This window comes from Cnephaeus nilssonii (assembly GCF_951640355.1).
Source record: "Cnephaeus nilssonii genome assembly, chromosome: 12".
In the NCBI taxonomy this organism is placed as follows: domain Eukaryota; kingdom Metazoa; phylum Chordata; class Mammalia; order Chiroptera; family Vespertilionidae; genus Cnephaeus; species Cnephaeus nilssonii.
The window spans coordinates 26,080,853-26,097,276 of record NC_137083.1 but is presented as its reverse complement, the minus strand read 5'-3'; the positions used below and the strand labels follow the sequence as shown (position 1 = coordinate 26,097,276).

The following is a 16,424-nucleotide window of genomic DNA, read 5'->3' as shown; positions in this document are numbered from 1 at the left end:
GAAGGGAATAGTAAGAGAAAAGCGACATATACTAATGTTCCTAGCTTGTAGTTTAGCATGTTTAGATAGAATGAGAGCTAAACAGAAGAAAAGGGATAGTTAGGCCAAATCATGTCAGGAGGCTGGGGATTCATTTTGTTCCAATAGGGAGCCAACAAAGTGTTTAAGCAGGGAAATGACAAGATCAATATAAGCCCAAAACAAATAATTCTAGCAGCAATTGGGGAAAAGAGATTTGAAAGTGAAAAGTTAGAGATAAGGAAGCCAGTAGAAACCTGTTGCAATGGTCAGGTTGGAGCCTAAACCATAGCATTGTGGGGAGAAGAAATGAGCCTTGAGGAAGGTGGAATGAACAGGATACAGTGATTGACTAAGTAAGTGATTTTTGTTTCTGACCATGCATCCATACCAGTTAAAAATTTGAGCACACACCCCTATGCTCATATGTATTTAGTTATAAAATATGTACTCCTCTACTAATAGGCTAATATAAATGCATGTGATTTGAAACATTCATTTATGGGGAAGGGGGAAAGTTCCCCTTTCTCTTCTCTGGTTCTTTTTGGCTGGCCAAATAAACCAACAAGAGGCAGATTTAATATCACGTACGCATGAACCTCACCTACAAGAGAGTCAGAAACAGAAAGAGGGACTGAGGTATGTGTATAAGACATCCTTAGCTAGGGATGCGGGAAGGTGCCTGGGGGCTTCAAACAGTCATTGCAAGATGATAAGAGCAGACCTTTAATAAAAATTTTTCTCTGCTTTATAGATAAGTTAAAAAGAAGTTATCTTATGGGCAAGGTCTCAACTCAAATTCTTCTAGGTAGTTAAGGGGCGGTGGGGAGGAGAGACAAGTTTCTCTGGAGCCTGAAGCCGAAATTGCCTTTAGCTAAAAATAATCTGCATACCACTGAGGCACACCTTGGGGTAGGCTCTTCTGGACCTTCGCACGTACATGCTCACAAACTTCTTTTTGCTCTCAAAGGGAGAGCTTTAATTCATGTTTGGATGCTTAATTTGTCCATTTTGATGTCTTCATATCAGTAGTAACTCTCATCTCAAAGTATCATAAACTTACAGCAAGAGCCATGGTTTACAATGAGGGGATATAAATTCTTATTTCAAATAATTTGATAATTTCAAAATGTTTTAGGTTTTTTTGCAGAAGTTTTATATATATGTATACAAATACATACATATATACATATATAAAATGTATACATATATAATCTGTGTTTATATATAATATATATCTGATATATCGATATAACTTTAAAAAGTCTTTATTGTTAAGAGTATTACAGGTGTCCCCCTTCCTCCCCCATTAACCCTCTTTACTCCACTCCCACCCCCTACCCAGGTCTTCACCACACTATTGTCTGTGTCCATGGGTTATGCATATATCTATTTTAAACTATGTAATGTAGCTAATGAAGAGCTTGTTTTAGGAGATCCCATTCTGTATATTATTCTTGTTTACTAGGGCTTACTAATTAGAATCACCTTCAATTTACATTCCCCATAGGGATATTAAAAGTCACCTTCTATTTTGTGAGTTTAAGTGAAAATAGATAATACAATCTGTGAATCCACTTGATAGGCTCATAGGCACAATATGCTTCACCTTGAGGATTCCTTTCCAAGTACACTTGGCATGGTTCTACAGAAAGACCAAATCAGAGGACCAGGGGAAGTCCTTATACGGAATATTAATGAAGCCTTATTTTATTATACTTAGAAATGTTGAAATAACTTTCTAGGCCCAAGATGAAGCTTCTCCTGCCCCAGGGTGCCACATCAGAAAACCAAAACTTCGTTAACTTTCCTGTCCCTGTAAATACTAGTACTCTGCTTAAGCAGAATGCAGTATATCCAGTCAGCCAATTCCAAATGCCAAGCAAACTCTGGGCTCTGTACTTATTTCCCTGTTTCTTCTCATCCCAAACAAGTTTGACTATGAGGCCCCAGCCAACCAGCTATTTTGTATTTTTCTCTTCCTTGTTCTTTATCCTTTATCCAATAAAAGCTTTCTACCATCACCCTATTTTGTAGTTCTCCAAAAAGTGATATAAACAAACTTTATTTTCTTTCATCATTTTTAACAGGAATTAACTATAAATAGAAGTTTTAGTACTTGGTTCTGACTACCCAGTAGCTCATCTTGCGAACACACCCCATCCCCATTAAAAACCATACTTTAAATAAGGCAGAGGAGACAGAAGATGAGGCAAAGATTAGCAGGAATAACTTGAAGGACATTGGTATCAATGAACTAAATGGTAAGCATAACAGGATGAATGGGTTTAGAAGGAAAACAAAATTAATTTCCAACACACTGAGTCTGAGGTACCATGAGATACTCAACAAAGCTGTCCCTATGTGAGAGAATTCTGGAGCAAATGAGAGGAACCCAGGTTACATGCTTGGATAATTGAGGCCAATCACTTTCATATAGGGCCGTGGTCAGCAAACTGCGGCTCCCGAGCCACATGCGGCTCTTTGGCCCCTTGAGTGTGGCTCTTCCACAAAATACCACGGCCTGGGAGAGTCTATTTCGAAGAAGTGGCGTTAGAAGAAGTTTAAGTTTAAAAAATTTGGCTCTCAAAAGAAATTTCAATCGTTGTACTGTTGATATTTGGCTCTGTTGACTGAGTTTGCCGACCACTGATATAGGGGGTTTGAAAAAGCAAGAGAGCTCTTCTTGGCGATGCCTGGGAAAGGAAAGAAGAGAGCCAGAAGGATGCAGTAGCATGGAAGCCACAAAGAGAAGGTTTTAAGAAAGCAAATATTTCAACTATGTTACATAGACAAGAAAGATAATGCTAAGATAAAGACATTGGATTTAGTCACTCAGGTTTCGGCTGACATTTGAAAGAGTGCTTTAAATAAAATAATAGGAGCAGAAGTCAATTTTCAAGTGTTTAAAGAACCAATAAGTAGTCAGAAAAAAATAGGAACAGTAATCATAGACTGACCCTCAAGAAGTTTGATGGTTAAGGGAGAAGAGAATGTAGTGAATTAAGGAAGGTACTTTACATGGGAAGCATTTGAGCTTATACATATATATGCATAAACAGTGAAGAGGAATAAATTGAAGGTAGAAATAAAGAAGGAATCTTAAGAGACCAGGTTCTCAAATGAAATGGTTTTGATGCAGTCAAGGACACAGATGAAAGAGATAGCTTGGGAAGAGGGAAGAGAAAATTTTCAAGTCAGAGGGAACTAGTTAATAATACTGTATTGCATTTTTAAAAGTTGCTAAGAGAGTAGATTTAAAAACTTCTAATCACAAGAAAAAAATCTGTAACAGTATGATAATGAGTGTATTAACTATATTAATTGGACTTATTGGGTTGATCATTTTGCAATATATACAAAAATCATTGCGTTATACATCTGAAACTAATGTTATGGCAATTATGCTTGGTTAAACAAAATCACATTGGTATAAACAGCAATAAATGATCACAGTATAGCAGGAACTGTTTGTTCCAAAAGATTCTCACTTCAAAACTGTGCTCCTCTTATTGAACTGTCTGCTCCATTTCAATGTCCTTATCCTGTCCTGTCCTGTCCTGTCCTGTCCTGTCCTGTCCTGTCCCCATGGCTTCCTGTAGTACAATGGGAAATAAATATTTGGCTTACAAATAAATAAAAGGAAGATAAAGTGTGATAGGGTTTTTTTGGTTGTTTTTCTTTGGGGGGGGCAGGGGGCGGAGGTTGTTGTTTTTTTTTTTTTAAATAATGCACATTGAGAAAATAGGTTGAAAGTGTTCCTATCAGATGGTTTCTCTTTTATCAGACCATTGGGAGGTGAGGTAACCTGCTGAGCATTAGTAAACATTCTGTACCATGTAAGGGCAGACAAATAAATGTGGAGGCACTAACTAGTTTTTAGCATCATCCACATTTGAGCTGAAGGAAGTTCAGTCTGATCAGAAGTATGTCAGAGGGGCAGTAAGCCTGAGTTTTTGAGCCAGACTTGAGGAAGATGAGTTAAAATTATAAGAAAGTCAGGCAAGAAAACATGACTTACCCAAGGCAACGGCAGCAAGCAGATGAGAAGAGGCAACATATTTGAGAGTTATGTCGAAGGGGGGAATGGGAGTGGAGCAGGTAGACACCGCAAAGTCAACACTACTCTTTCTAGATACTTGTCAGAGAAGGAAAGAGAGATGCAGAGGTAAACACACAGAAACAGAGTCCATGGATGTGTTTCACTAAAAAGAGAAAACTAATTGGTGGAAAGGAAGCAGCCTGGAGCAAGGGAGAGTTTTTAAGAGACCAAGAGAAGATAATTGACGTAGGGATGACTGATGGAATAATCAACACCTCCAACAAAGGGGGATAGGAAGAGCTTCAGAGCAGGGGCAGAGGGAAGGAGGAGGTCCACCAGCTATTGACAATATTTCGGAAAGCCTTCTGGAAATTGCAATTAAACAAAATGTCAAGTTCCTTTACTTTTGGCAGGCGTTCAGTCAACTCTTGTGGGTTAACACTGGTTATCGCACACTTATCAGAAATTCTAATTTGCTGTTGATGACATCATAGCCATTTCTGGGATGTGACTGGCAGACCATATATTGTTAGCGGAGTTATTTATCTGAGTTTTTGCAATATCTGATTTAATTCTTCGGCATGTGATTATCCTTGGATTAGAAGAGTGACAGCCAAAATTAAGCGAGCACTTCCAGGGAACAGTGCCTGGTGTTTGTACACTTATTTAACTTTACTGCTTTATTAGCATTGCATCCACGACAGTGATGTATGTGATTTCATTTAAGTGACAAAAATCTTTCAAGATATGGGGAAACTTGGATGAAAACATAATAAAAAGAGTCCTTGGATGAAAAGACTCGGGGTGACAAGATCTCTTACTGTCCCTTCATATCTAACGTTCCATAGTTTTAAGAGGGGGCCTAGGGACACCAGTTCAGCAATGGCTGCGTGGGAAAGGTGGTGGTCAAGAATGCTTGAAAACACCCCCCCCACCCCCCCACCCCCCCCCCCCCCCCCCACCGACCAAGGACTCAATGCTACACCAGGCAAGGAGAAAGGGAAGCAACGTCAGAAAACATTCCCGCCTGGAAGGCAGTACAGGCGACACCAAGAAGGAAAACAGAAAAATAGAAGAGGGTAAAAAGGAGGGCAAAGGATAGAAAACAGTGGCGCAACAGGGCCAAGGGGGTGCTCTCTTTCTGGGGCACCACAAGACATGAGCCAGCTGTGGAAGCGGGCATGGCTGTCACGTGCACACTGGGTGTCTGGCACATCCACCTTGTGGAAACGCCAGCAGAGAGTGAGGTTCTGCCTTTTCATTGTATTATCCATCAGGAGGCTTTAAAAAAAAAAAAAAAAGAGTGAGGTTCTAGCTCACCCACACCCACACCGAGCTAGGCTCCCTCTGCACCGCCTCCCCTGTGCTCTGGCTGATCTTCGCCCCCTGGAACTGGGCAAACAAACAGACCTTAAAAAAAATAATAAATAAATAAATAAATAAAAAGTTACAAGAGAAATGGGCCCAGGCTGTGACTTGAGAGTTCAGACTGGCCGCACCCCCGGGACCAGCATCCGGGGGCAGCAGGGCGCCAGGTGGCCCCGAGGTGGCCCGGGCGGCGTCGGGGCGGCCCTGGCTCCCCCTGGGCGGGCTCGGGGGCAGAACGCCCAGGACGGGCGTCCGGGCGCGAGGAGGAAGTGGGACGGTGTGTACTTTTCTCCCGGAACTGTGGTTCTATTGCCCCAACCTGGGCTCAGGTGGCGGCCAGGGAGCCAGGGGCAGCTCCAGAGCGCGCCCTCCGGCCCCGTCGGGCCCCGTCCCCTCCCCTCACCCCCATGTCTGCGCCGCCGCCGCCGCCGCCGCCGGCCGCCGCCCGTGACCCGGTGACCCCGGAGGGCCGTCGGGGGCCCGTGACCCCGGAGCCCCGGGCATCCGGACCCCCCTCGGAGACGCAGCCGCTCTTAAGGCAGGAGGCTGAAGGGGAGGAGGAGGAGGAAGGGGAGGAGACAGGCGTCCGGGGCGCCTCGGGAACCGGCACGGCGGAGCAGCGGAGACGGGGCTGGGGGGAGGCGGCCGAGGCGGCCGGGGCCGAGGAGGGGCCGGAGGCCGGGGGCGCGGCGGCGGCGGGGCCGGGCGGGCCGGCGGGAGGCGCCGGGGGCGGCCGCGGGGCCTGGCGGCGGCTGCTGGCCTGGCTGCGGCGGCGGCAGCCCCAGCGCGGCCCCTGCGCGGCGCCCCTTCCCCGCTCCGCCGCGCTCTGTTGTCATGGAGGAACCAAGATGGCGGCTCTGGCCTACACCCTGGGCAAGCGGGAGATCAACCACTACTTCAGCGTGAGGAGCGCCAAGGTGCTGGCGCTGGCGGCCGTGCTGCTGCTCGCGGGGTGCCACCTCGCCTCCCGCCGCTACCGAGGTGAGGGGCCCTCCCCCTGCCCGGCCGGGGGAGGAGGCGACGGCGCGGAGGCCGCCCCCCTCGCCCGACACACGCCCACGCTCCGCGGCCGCCCGCCCGCCCGCCCGCCTGCCCGCGCCCGGCCCGGGGGAGGCGCGGCCCCACTTGCCCCCAGGTGTCCCGACCGCGGGGACCCCGGCGCGGGCCGCCCGGGGAGAGGGCCCGCGGTTGTGGCCGCCCGCGCTGGGGTCGGGGGCGCCTCCTCGGGCCGGGCCGAGGGGCTGCGGGGGTCCCGGCGCCGGCGGGGCCCGAGGACACGCGCCCTCCCGCCGGGGGGTCGCGTGCAGGCGGTCGGACGGCGGCCTCGGCGCCCAGCCCGGGGTGCGTGGAGGCAGAGGCCGCCTGCCAGGGGCACCTCCGCCTGGAGTGGGGTCGCCGTGTCCCTGGCTGGGGGTCCGGCTCCTTAGCCTTTTGTCCCCCGCGGCCTCTGCCCCCGAACCGCGGGGCTGAGCTGTTTGTTGTTGGACAGCGACGGGGGCCGCCCGCCCCATTTTCCTCGGGCGCCCCCCCCCCGCCCCGGGGGCGACAGCTGGCACAGATGCCCGCGGCCAAGTGCAGGAGGTGTCCCTCGGCCTCTGCGGCCCAGACACGGCCCGAGGGCTCTGGTTGCACCCTTTTTGCCGAGTCGAGGCCCCGGGGCACGTGGGCCCGGAGAAGTTTTGAGTTTTGAGTTGCCAGGCGTCCAGGTGGGCAGTGAGGGCGGTGGGAGGGAGGCCCGCCCTGTGGGTGCTGAAATGGGTGCCAAGGAAGCGACCTCCTTGCTGCAGAGCAAGTGATCTTTCAGTCCTCAAGGGATACTGACTTGTCCTTGTGGGTTCCTGTGTGTGTGTGTGTGTGTGTGTGTTCTCTCTCAAAATGCCACTAGGAGAGAGGCTGACAGGCCCAGGGAAATTAATGATGATCGGATCTCTTATTTGGGGCTCTTCTATTATGGAAACCATTCTCAGGACCGCTCTCGGTGACGGTGAGGTTAATTGGTCGAGATGCAAAGTGTAAAAGGGACAGGTGGGCACTGAACGCTCTTGCCATTTAATTTCACACCCGCTCTGGCCAAGGATCCATCCCGTTAGTGGGGTTCTGGGACCCGAGCTCTTCTCATCCCGGGACGTCCTTCCACGTGGAGAAGGCTGTGGTGCATTTTTTTGCTGCTTTGTTTTCTCCAGTGCTGGAGGATTAAAAACCTGAGATTCCAGTGCTATACTGGATGAATCGCTTTCTTTTTTCATAAACACACGAAATTGATTTAAAAAGATAAAAATCGTTATGTACCCTTTTGGCCTTTCTCCTCCAGTCTCCTCTGTCGATCACAGCCCAGAGGACCTGGGAGGGCTTCGGTGCCCCTGGAATGGCTGTAACAGAGCACATGCACAATAAAACGGGCAATCTTGATGCATTCACTTGTGGTAATTTGGAAGAAAATTTTCTAGCTACTACTAATCACGTGCTGGTTTGGTATAAAGAGGACAGGAATCGAACTCAGTTATGTGTAACTTTGGTGCTAAATTCCTAAAAGTAAAAATAATCTGGTCTTCCCGCTTCTCCCCGCTCCCCCTCCCCTCCCCTCCCGGTTTTTAATTGTGCTTTTATCTTTTGATAAGCTTGGATACTAATGATTATATTTAGATTATTGCATCCTTTTCAGGGTCTGTCATCAGCAGGGGAAATAGAATGTCAGATGGAATTTATGAGTCAGTGTAGCAATCTGGGGTGTTTATAAAGCCTCCTCCAGAAGCCCGTCATCAGCTTCCCTAGGTGCTTCAGTTCCTTGAGTGTGAAGCAGAACACCTGGTGTGTGTACTTGCCCAAACTGAATGTCAAGAACTTGAGCCAGACACTGTTTGGGAAAAATAATCTTACCAGGAACTTTTTAGCCATCCTTATGCTTTGGCAGTGTAAAATTGAGTCAAATGCAGTTCCCTTTACACAAAGGTAACTATGCACTTGAATCACAATATCTTAAGTCTCTAGAATAAAAAAGGACCTTATATTAGATATAGAGGTTTAGGATATATATATATATATATATATATATATATATATATATATATATATCCCCCCAATGTGTGGGTATGAGTTTGCCTCAGGCAAGGTAGAGTGAATGCAGTAGAATACACATATTTAGTATCTCTTGCTTTATTTATAAACAGAAAGTAAAAGAATTACACACTGCACAAAGTAAAGCTTGGTAAACACAACGTGCTGTTCCAACAGGTTTTACACATTTTAATTCATTTTGTATTTATAAGCATTCTGTGAGGTAGGATACAATTTACCACCTTCCATCCTCCTCCCCTGCCCCATCTGTAACGTTTCTATAATCAGGATGACTTTTAAAATCTTTGATTGCATGTCAAAGTTTAATTGATAACATTTTCCTACTGTTACATAAAATAATAATGTGTCTTATAATCAATGTTCTTAGATTCTTCAAGTTGCGAGTTGAGGTATTATTTACATTTTAAAGATGAGTCATGAGAGGTTAAGTTGCCTCAGGACATTCAGTTAGTGACTGAGGTAGGAGTTAGAACCCAGTAAGTCAGCCTCAAGCCATTATGCTGTAGTCTGCCTTCCTGCAGCTCCTTACAGTGTGGTGATTACAGAAGATGGAGTGGGAAAGCATTTCCAGAGGGACATGGACTAAACCTTTAGAAACATTAAAGCAACCTCACAGTACCAGCAAGAGTCTTCCTATTCTTTTTCCAGTAAAGTGACTTTTTTAAAGTTGCATGTGTAAAACTTCAAATTCTGACCAGCCTACTTTTTATTACCTCTTTTCTTCTTCCTAAACTCCAGGCTCACAGTCTAAACATGCTTTGCCCTTTTATGTATCTCACAAATATTTTATTTTCTGTGCCTGCGATGGTCTTTCTCTCCTGCAAAGAAAGTACAGATTTTTCCTTCAAGGCCTGGTTCAGATGTCACCACTACAGAGGGCAGAATTAGGAGTTCAGTGTTTTTACAGCAATTAGTACATACTTACCATGTTGTATTATAATAATTTTTATCTGTCTCCCCCACACAAAACGTCCTTGAGCTTCCATGAGTATTTTGTTTATCTTTAAATCATCAAAACTTAACACACAGAGCTTAACTTCATAAATATGAGATCATTAGATTTTTAGTCCTTTTTCCTACTGTTTTCCTCCTTGCATTTGGTTCTTCTGCTTTTAATTGAATTTCATGTTCTGATCTCAATTTTAGAAAGTAGGGTGGGTTTTTTTTTGCATTATTAATGTTACTTTCACATAATATACTAGAATGACTTTTTAAATAATTAAACTTTTAACTATTTTTTCAAAATTTTATCAATCTCTAATGTTACTGGATCACAAAATGTCCATTAATATTGTAATTACAAATTTAAAATAATGTTTCTGTGACAAAAGGCCAGTATCTATTGCCCTAAGAGTAGTTCCAATCTGGATATAGTTCAGTTTTTTAATTGATGTAGTTAACTTGCTACAAATGCTTTAATTTTGTTGAAATCTGAATTCTTTCTATCAATAGGCATACTAAATGCATATATTAAATAGCACATGTTTTGGAGAAAAGTAAGCTCAAGGCTTCAGAAATTAAAGCAAGAAAGAAGTAGCCCTAGGTCTCTTAACCTTGTCTTTCTTTGACTGCTAGGAAAATCCTGATCTCTGATACCACTTGTGATGAGGCTCTCCTAGCTTGTCTGAAGAAAAATGTAAATGGTGATTTTTCAGCACAAACTAAAATATAACTTGCTGAATTTTAGGCAAACAAAGTATACTACAGATCATACTGTAAACTTTATGATCTGGTATTTTCATGGTTAGTGGTAAGAAAACACAGCTTTGGTAGGGTGGCTCGACTAAAGGTGCAGTGTGCCAGAGGTATTCTATTCAAATGAAAGTATCAACTATGCCTTACTTAGCACAGCAGATGTTTTCTTCAGTAGTTACATATTGCTTTTCAGCTTTTTCAAAACATGTTTGTCTTTTTACTTACTTTGCTTGCTTTTAGTGTCTTTCTATTATAGAAAAATTGTGCATAAAAACCTGCAATTTGAGATTGACAAACCAGAATGCTTATGCTTAAGATAATAGAATGAAGAGCGAGACAACCATTCAAGAAGATAATCTTAGTATTGGAGATAGTTGAAGTAGATAATTCTGTCCCTTTAGTTGCTCTGTGTTGGTGTGTGTGTGTGTGTGTGTGTGTGTGTGTGTGTGTGTGTGTAGCTTGATTTATCTGAGCAACTTTTCATCTCACGCTTGTTGTATTATAAAGTAGCTATCAGAATTATATGAGGCAATTGAAAATAATGACTGGTTTTGTTGTTGTGTCCTTTTGTTTGGGATTTTTCTGGGTAAATTTTGAAAGGAAAATACGCCTCCAGCATATATATACATATAGAATATATAATTTAAAAAGTCAAATTAACTTATTTTATATCTAGATTTACATTTACTGATTTGATCCCCCAAATTTTTTTTTCCCAGAAAAAGGACTTTTACAGTATGGAATTTTGTAAAATTTTCCTTTCTAGAGCAGGTTAATTTATTCTGCTGACAAATATAAAAAGCCAATCTCATCTTTTCAGTTGTCTAGTTAGCAGTTCTTTTACTTTTCTAACAATTCTTCATGTTACATTACATTATCTCTCTATCAATGCAGCTTGTATAGTTTCTGTCTTTGACAGGACCTTAAGTTATATGCAGAGACTATTAAGTTCAGATACAGGCTTGTAAAAAAAAACAAAACTTTGCATCATAAAATATTTTAAGAAGAGTCATCATCAACTAGCATTTGTTAGCAAACTAAGAATTTCTTCCCTGCTGGACCAGTGTGGCTTAGTGGTTGAGCACTGACTCGTGAACCAGGAGGTCAGGGTTCAATTCCCAGTCAGGGCACTTGCCCAGGTTGCTGGCCCCATCCTCAGTGGAGGGCGTGCAGGAGGCGGACAATCAATGATTCTCTCTCATCATTGATGTTTCTATCTCTTTCTCCCTCTCCCTTCCTCTCTGAAATCAGTAAAAACATATTTTTTAAAAAAGAAAGAACTTCTTCCCTGGAAAGACCAGTAGTCTCAAAATTCTGAGTTAACAGTGCTTTTTGGTTAGTGACAACTTCAAATTTGTTTTGCTGTGGAGCTTTTCTGATATGGGTTCATCAAATTAGAGCCATTGTTTCCTATTAACTGAACTACTGAAAAAGAATGTGTGAGTAGTAGTTTTGAAGAGGAAACCAAGAACTTAACATTTTAAAACACAATTTCTGGTGTAGGAAAAGACTGGTTATGGTACATCTATCTTCAGAAAATCATATTGATGATTAACAAATAACATAATTCCATACAGTGAATATTAACCAAGGTGTATTTCTGTTTATGCTTCTATTAAAATATCAAAATCAAATAACAACTTTATAAAAAGGAGGAAGAAAGAAAAAACCCACAGAATTAATACCTAGTTATTTGCAACTTCTTATAATTTTCTAAGAAATTAAAGGTGTTGCTGACTTCTTACTTGGCTTAATAGATTTGAAGAGGTAGAAATGCTATAAATATGGAATTTTCATCCTAATTTTAAACATTTACTATGATTTTTCTATATGGCCATTATAAAAGAGTGCTGTTTTTAGGAAAATAATTATGTGTTCCTAAAGTCCTTTCTTTACTCCTGGATTATTTATATACTTAATTTTGTTTTTTGGAACTACAACTTGTTTTTAATAATTGGGAAGAATTAAGAATTGATTATAGTTTCCTTAAAGAGGTGTTATTAAAAATCTTTGAAATACAGAAAACCTACACAGACTACATATATAATTGCAAAAATTTAATAATTGATATTCTGCTTTCCTTATCCAGTGTTACTGACACAGTAGTGCAGTATTTTCACTTTTCCTTACTATTCTATTTTAAAATTTATGACACTGAAGTAACAACACTTTCATTATTTATATATACCTATCTTGCATTTGTATTTCTTTTTATCTACATGATGGCCAGATAAATAGGTAACTGGATTGAGAGAAAAAGGATGTGTTCTATTTTAAATGTCTTTGGGTCTTCCCTATCTCCAGTCTGAATGGTTCAGTACAATTCTTGTTCTGTAATATTCCTCTTATGAGATGCCTTGTCCTGACCTTACCTATTTGTAAAACAGAGTGTGCTGTTGACTATTAATAAAGAACTCAAATTTAAGTTAAATAATACATATATTTTATTAGAACCCCACAGTTAATCTAAACATCTCATTTTTCCCTCATCCATTTGACATATTTGAACTTTTTAAATGCCTCCAACCCCCTTACTAACTCCTTCACTCATGTAAGTTAATGTACAGTAAAATGGCCAAAGGAAGAAGAGTGCCACCTGTCCCAGTTTACATAGGACCGGAGGATTGCCCAGCTGTGGAACTTTGTTTATAAAACTCACAGTCCCGACCATACTGGGAGGAGTTGGTTGGTCATCCTAAAGGAAGGCGAGAGATAGCAAGAGAAGTAGAGAGGCTGAATGTTAATGACTGTTAAGTCTGCAAGGTGTTACTGATACTGATGTGGCTAGTTTTAAGTCTTATCTTTGTAAGACTGTAAAAGGATGAAGTTTTAGTAAGCTTTTTAAGAGGTTCCTGAATAAGTCTCTTTCTCTGTTCACACGTTTACAGAATAGGGGTAGAATACTCACAGGGAAGTTGTGAAAATCAGAGAGTAGATTTATAAAACTTCTCAATATTAACTCGGTTTCCAAATATGCTAATGTACTATGTATTATAATACTTGAGTAGTAGAAAGTCATTTCCAAAGTCTTTATTTCTTAAACTTTTCTTTCCCTACTAGAAGTAGGAGTGATAAACAGCTAAAAGGCTGGTTTGTGACTGAGATGATGTCCCCACAAAGAAAACCTGAAGCAGAGGGAACTCTGCCAAAGCAGTGAATGTAGCATTTAGGAGTAAAGGAGTCTCAATATTTATTATGTTTCTTGTGGATAAGTAATATGCACCTAGAAGGTATAGCGAAGCATAAAGACTTGTATTTTCTCATCTCAAAGAGTTTACATGGGGTCAGATAACCAACATATAAAAATTTAACTATTGTTTCCAACACTGTTGTGTTTCATAGGCAATGATTCATGTGAGTACCTTCTTTCAAGTGGCAGATTTCTTGGAGAGAAAGTTTGGCAACCTCACAGTTGTATGATGCATAAATACAAATACAAGTAAGATTTCTCCATTTTGTTGTTTGTGTTTCCTATGATGGGTTGTAATATCTAGTGGACAAGGGTTGGTGAAACAAAGAAAGTACTATATGGTACTTCTATATATGATGGTAAGAATTGCTGAAGGAGGGTAGGAGTGGAAGTGAGTCCAAATGAAGATTCCTCCCCAACAAAGAGCTTTGGCCAAGCTGCTTTATCTCAGGTGAGAGATAAGCAGGCCCGTGAGTAAAGGACTTTTGCTTTGGGAGTTGGATATCTACTGCATAGACTTATTCTGAAATAATGCATATAAAATGCTTAATATGGTTAGAGTTCATCTTAAACGCTTAATAAATTCGGGCTGTTATTATTGATCATACAGGAACTGGTAGGTTAAACAAACATGGCCACCTATTTTAAAAGCCAAGTAGTAATTATATGTATAACAATCCTGCACTACTTTCTTCACAAACTATGTGCTTTGAAGTGTTAATATGCTGATTTTATTTATTTTAATTAATGTTTCTTTGTTGATTTCAGTGAAGCAAAGAACTGCCTTGTAGATAAACATATTGCATTTATTGGAGATTCCAGAATTCGTCAATTGTTTTATTCATTTGTAAAAATAATTAATCCTCAGTTCAAAGAAGAAGGCAATAAGGTAAAAATTATCTGTTCTCTTCATTAGGGTATTGTGTTAGAAGTTAACCAACTGAATAGTTTTAGGAGGAATGTGCCTCTCCACATTAATGCAAGGAACTATAAAAGCTTTACTTTGGTTTTGAAAAGGTAAAGGAAAAAGAAAGGGTGATTTGCTATAATGGACAGCATAAGAAAAAGAAGTGGTGGGTATTGGCAAGCCTTCCATTAACTTAAAGTTTAGTTTTCAGAAATAAATTCTTTCCATGGAAAAAAATTTTTAAAATTTCTTAGAAGGAAAACAAAGAAAATATCCATATTCTCCTTTTAATATTTTCCATATTTCTTTCCGTCTCTTTTAAAAAGAAAACACATCTTTATTGTTGAAAGTATTATATATGCCCCCCTTTGTTCCCCATTGACCCCTTCTAGCCCTCGCAGCCCCCCACCCAGGCCTTCACCACACTATTATCTGTGTCCATGGGTTATGCATGTAATGCATACAAGTTATTTGGTTGATCTCATCCCACCCACCCCCACCTTCCCTCTGAGATTCAGTCTCTTTTTTAAAACATAATTGTAATCTTTTAGCATGTACAGTTTTATGTCTCACTTCTTTCCCCACCACTTGTCATAATTCACCATATTATTATATAATCAATGTAAGTATCTTCATAGTGTGAACAAATTATTGAGTGGATATAATGCATATTTATATAATCCTCCCTTTTTTTAAACTTTTTTGTAGTTTTCTATTTTTTCACAATTTTAAAAAAGGACATTTTAAATTAAATCTTTATGTGAAAACATTTATGATGAAAATCTGCCTATATACATCAACTTGCCCTGTAGTAAGGAGTTGAAAAATTAGGGACTTCACAATTAGGACTTCACAAGTAGTTAGACACATAGTGATGATGGTAGTGGATACTAAATTTTTAGGAACAGTTTCTTGTGAGAAGAACCCTTAGGCTATTAGAGGTTTTGTCCACCAAAAAAGACTAGTAGAGATTTTAAAGCTGGATAATAGAAAATCAAAAGTCAACTTTTCATTTTATTTGCTATCTATAAATGTAGCCTCCTTTTGTATTTATACACACAGAATTATACCGAAGAATTGAAACTATTTAATGCCATGAGATTATCATAGTTTAAACTAAAACACTTTGGTAAACTTATAAAAAGTAGAGAGATTTCGCTTGACCAGTGTGGTTCAGTGATTGAGGGCCAACCCATGAACCAGGAGGTCAGGGTTCGATTCCTGGGCAGGGTTACTGGCTCAATCCCCAGAAGGGGGCTTGGAGGAGGCAACTAATCCATGATTCTCTCTCATCATTGATGTTTCTATCTCTCCTCCTCCCTTCCTCTCTGAAATCAATAAAAAAATATTTTTAAAAAGTAGATTTCTGATTTCAGAGAAACAGTTTTAATATTTCTAGGCTTAGTATATTGTGACTTTCTGAAAACTGGAATAATGGATTTGGCAACAGTTAATTGAAAAATGCTCTAATGGTTTAGTGACCACCGGTTGACAACCACTGCTCCAAAGGTTTCCTTAAACCAGCGGTCGCCAACCTTGCTGACCTCAAGGACCACCAGTGGTCCGCGGACCACCTGTGGGCAACCGCTGGATAGCCATAAGTAGGTACAACATGGTACATTTCTTCTGAGCCCTAGTTACAACACCTAGGTTTCCAATTTTTATTTTCTAGAGGCACATTGTAATCTCACAATTCTCAAGCAAGATATATTTAAATTTATATGCATTTAAAAAAAGAAAGACAGTTTGTAACAGTCTTAAAGAGACAGCTATTAAGAAACTATTTAGTTCAAACTGCTAGTGGAGCATTTGTCAAATTGCATTTCACTTAGTTCTCTTGTCTATGAACAACTTGAAGACAGAGATCATTATTTTTTGAAGTTCTTGTGCCTAGCACATCCTGGCATATTATAAAAGCTGATTATCATCATCATCATCATTATTATTTCAGCTTTGGTATGGGTTTGGGTAGAATAGGAGTGTTGAAGATAATTCTTTGAATATGTTTCTTTTCTGTGTTGAGAAAAATAATTTTTTTAAATGAAGCTTTAGAGCAGGACTTTTATCAAATTATATTTTGTGGAAGATTAGTTCTTTAAGGCAGTCTGGTCAAATAAGTTTGGACAGAG

At 41.0% G+C, this 16,424-nt stretch overlaps 1 protein-coding gene across 2 annotated transcripts in view; it reads left to right on the top strand.

The window, feature by feature from the left end:
* The first annotated feature begins 5,848 nt into the window (after positions 1–5,848).
* The window catches only part of CASD1 (CAS1 domain containing 1), a 44,836-nt gene continuing 34,260 nt past the window's right edge, over positions 5,849–16,424 (top strand). The window contains exons 1-3 of one of the 2 annotated variants that reach the window (XM_079786174.1): positions 5,849–5,966; positions 13,541–13,637; positions 14,157–14,277. In XM_079786174.1, the coding sequence (XP_079642300.1) occupies positions 13,615–13,637; positions 14,157–14,277 (144 nt within the window). In that variant the 5' untranslated portion in view covers positions 5,849–5,966; positions 13,541–13,614. Of the gene's footprint in view, positions 5,967–6,104; positions 6,410–13,540; positions 13,638–14,156; positions 14,278–16,424 lie in introns of those variants that run through there. The other variant, XM_079786173.1, reaches the window with a different exon arrangement.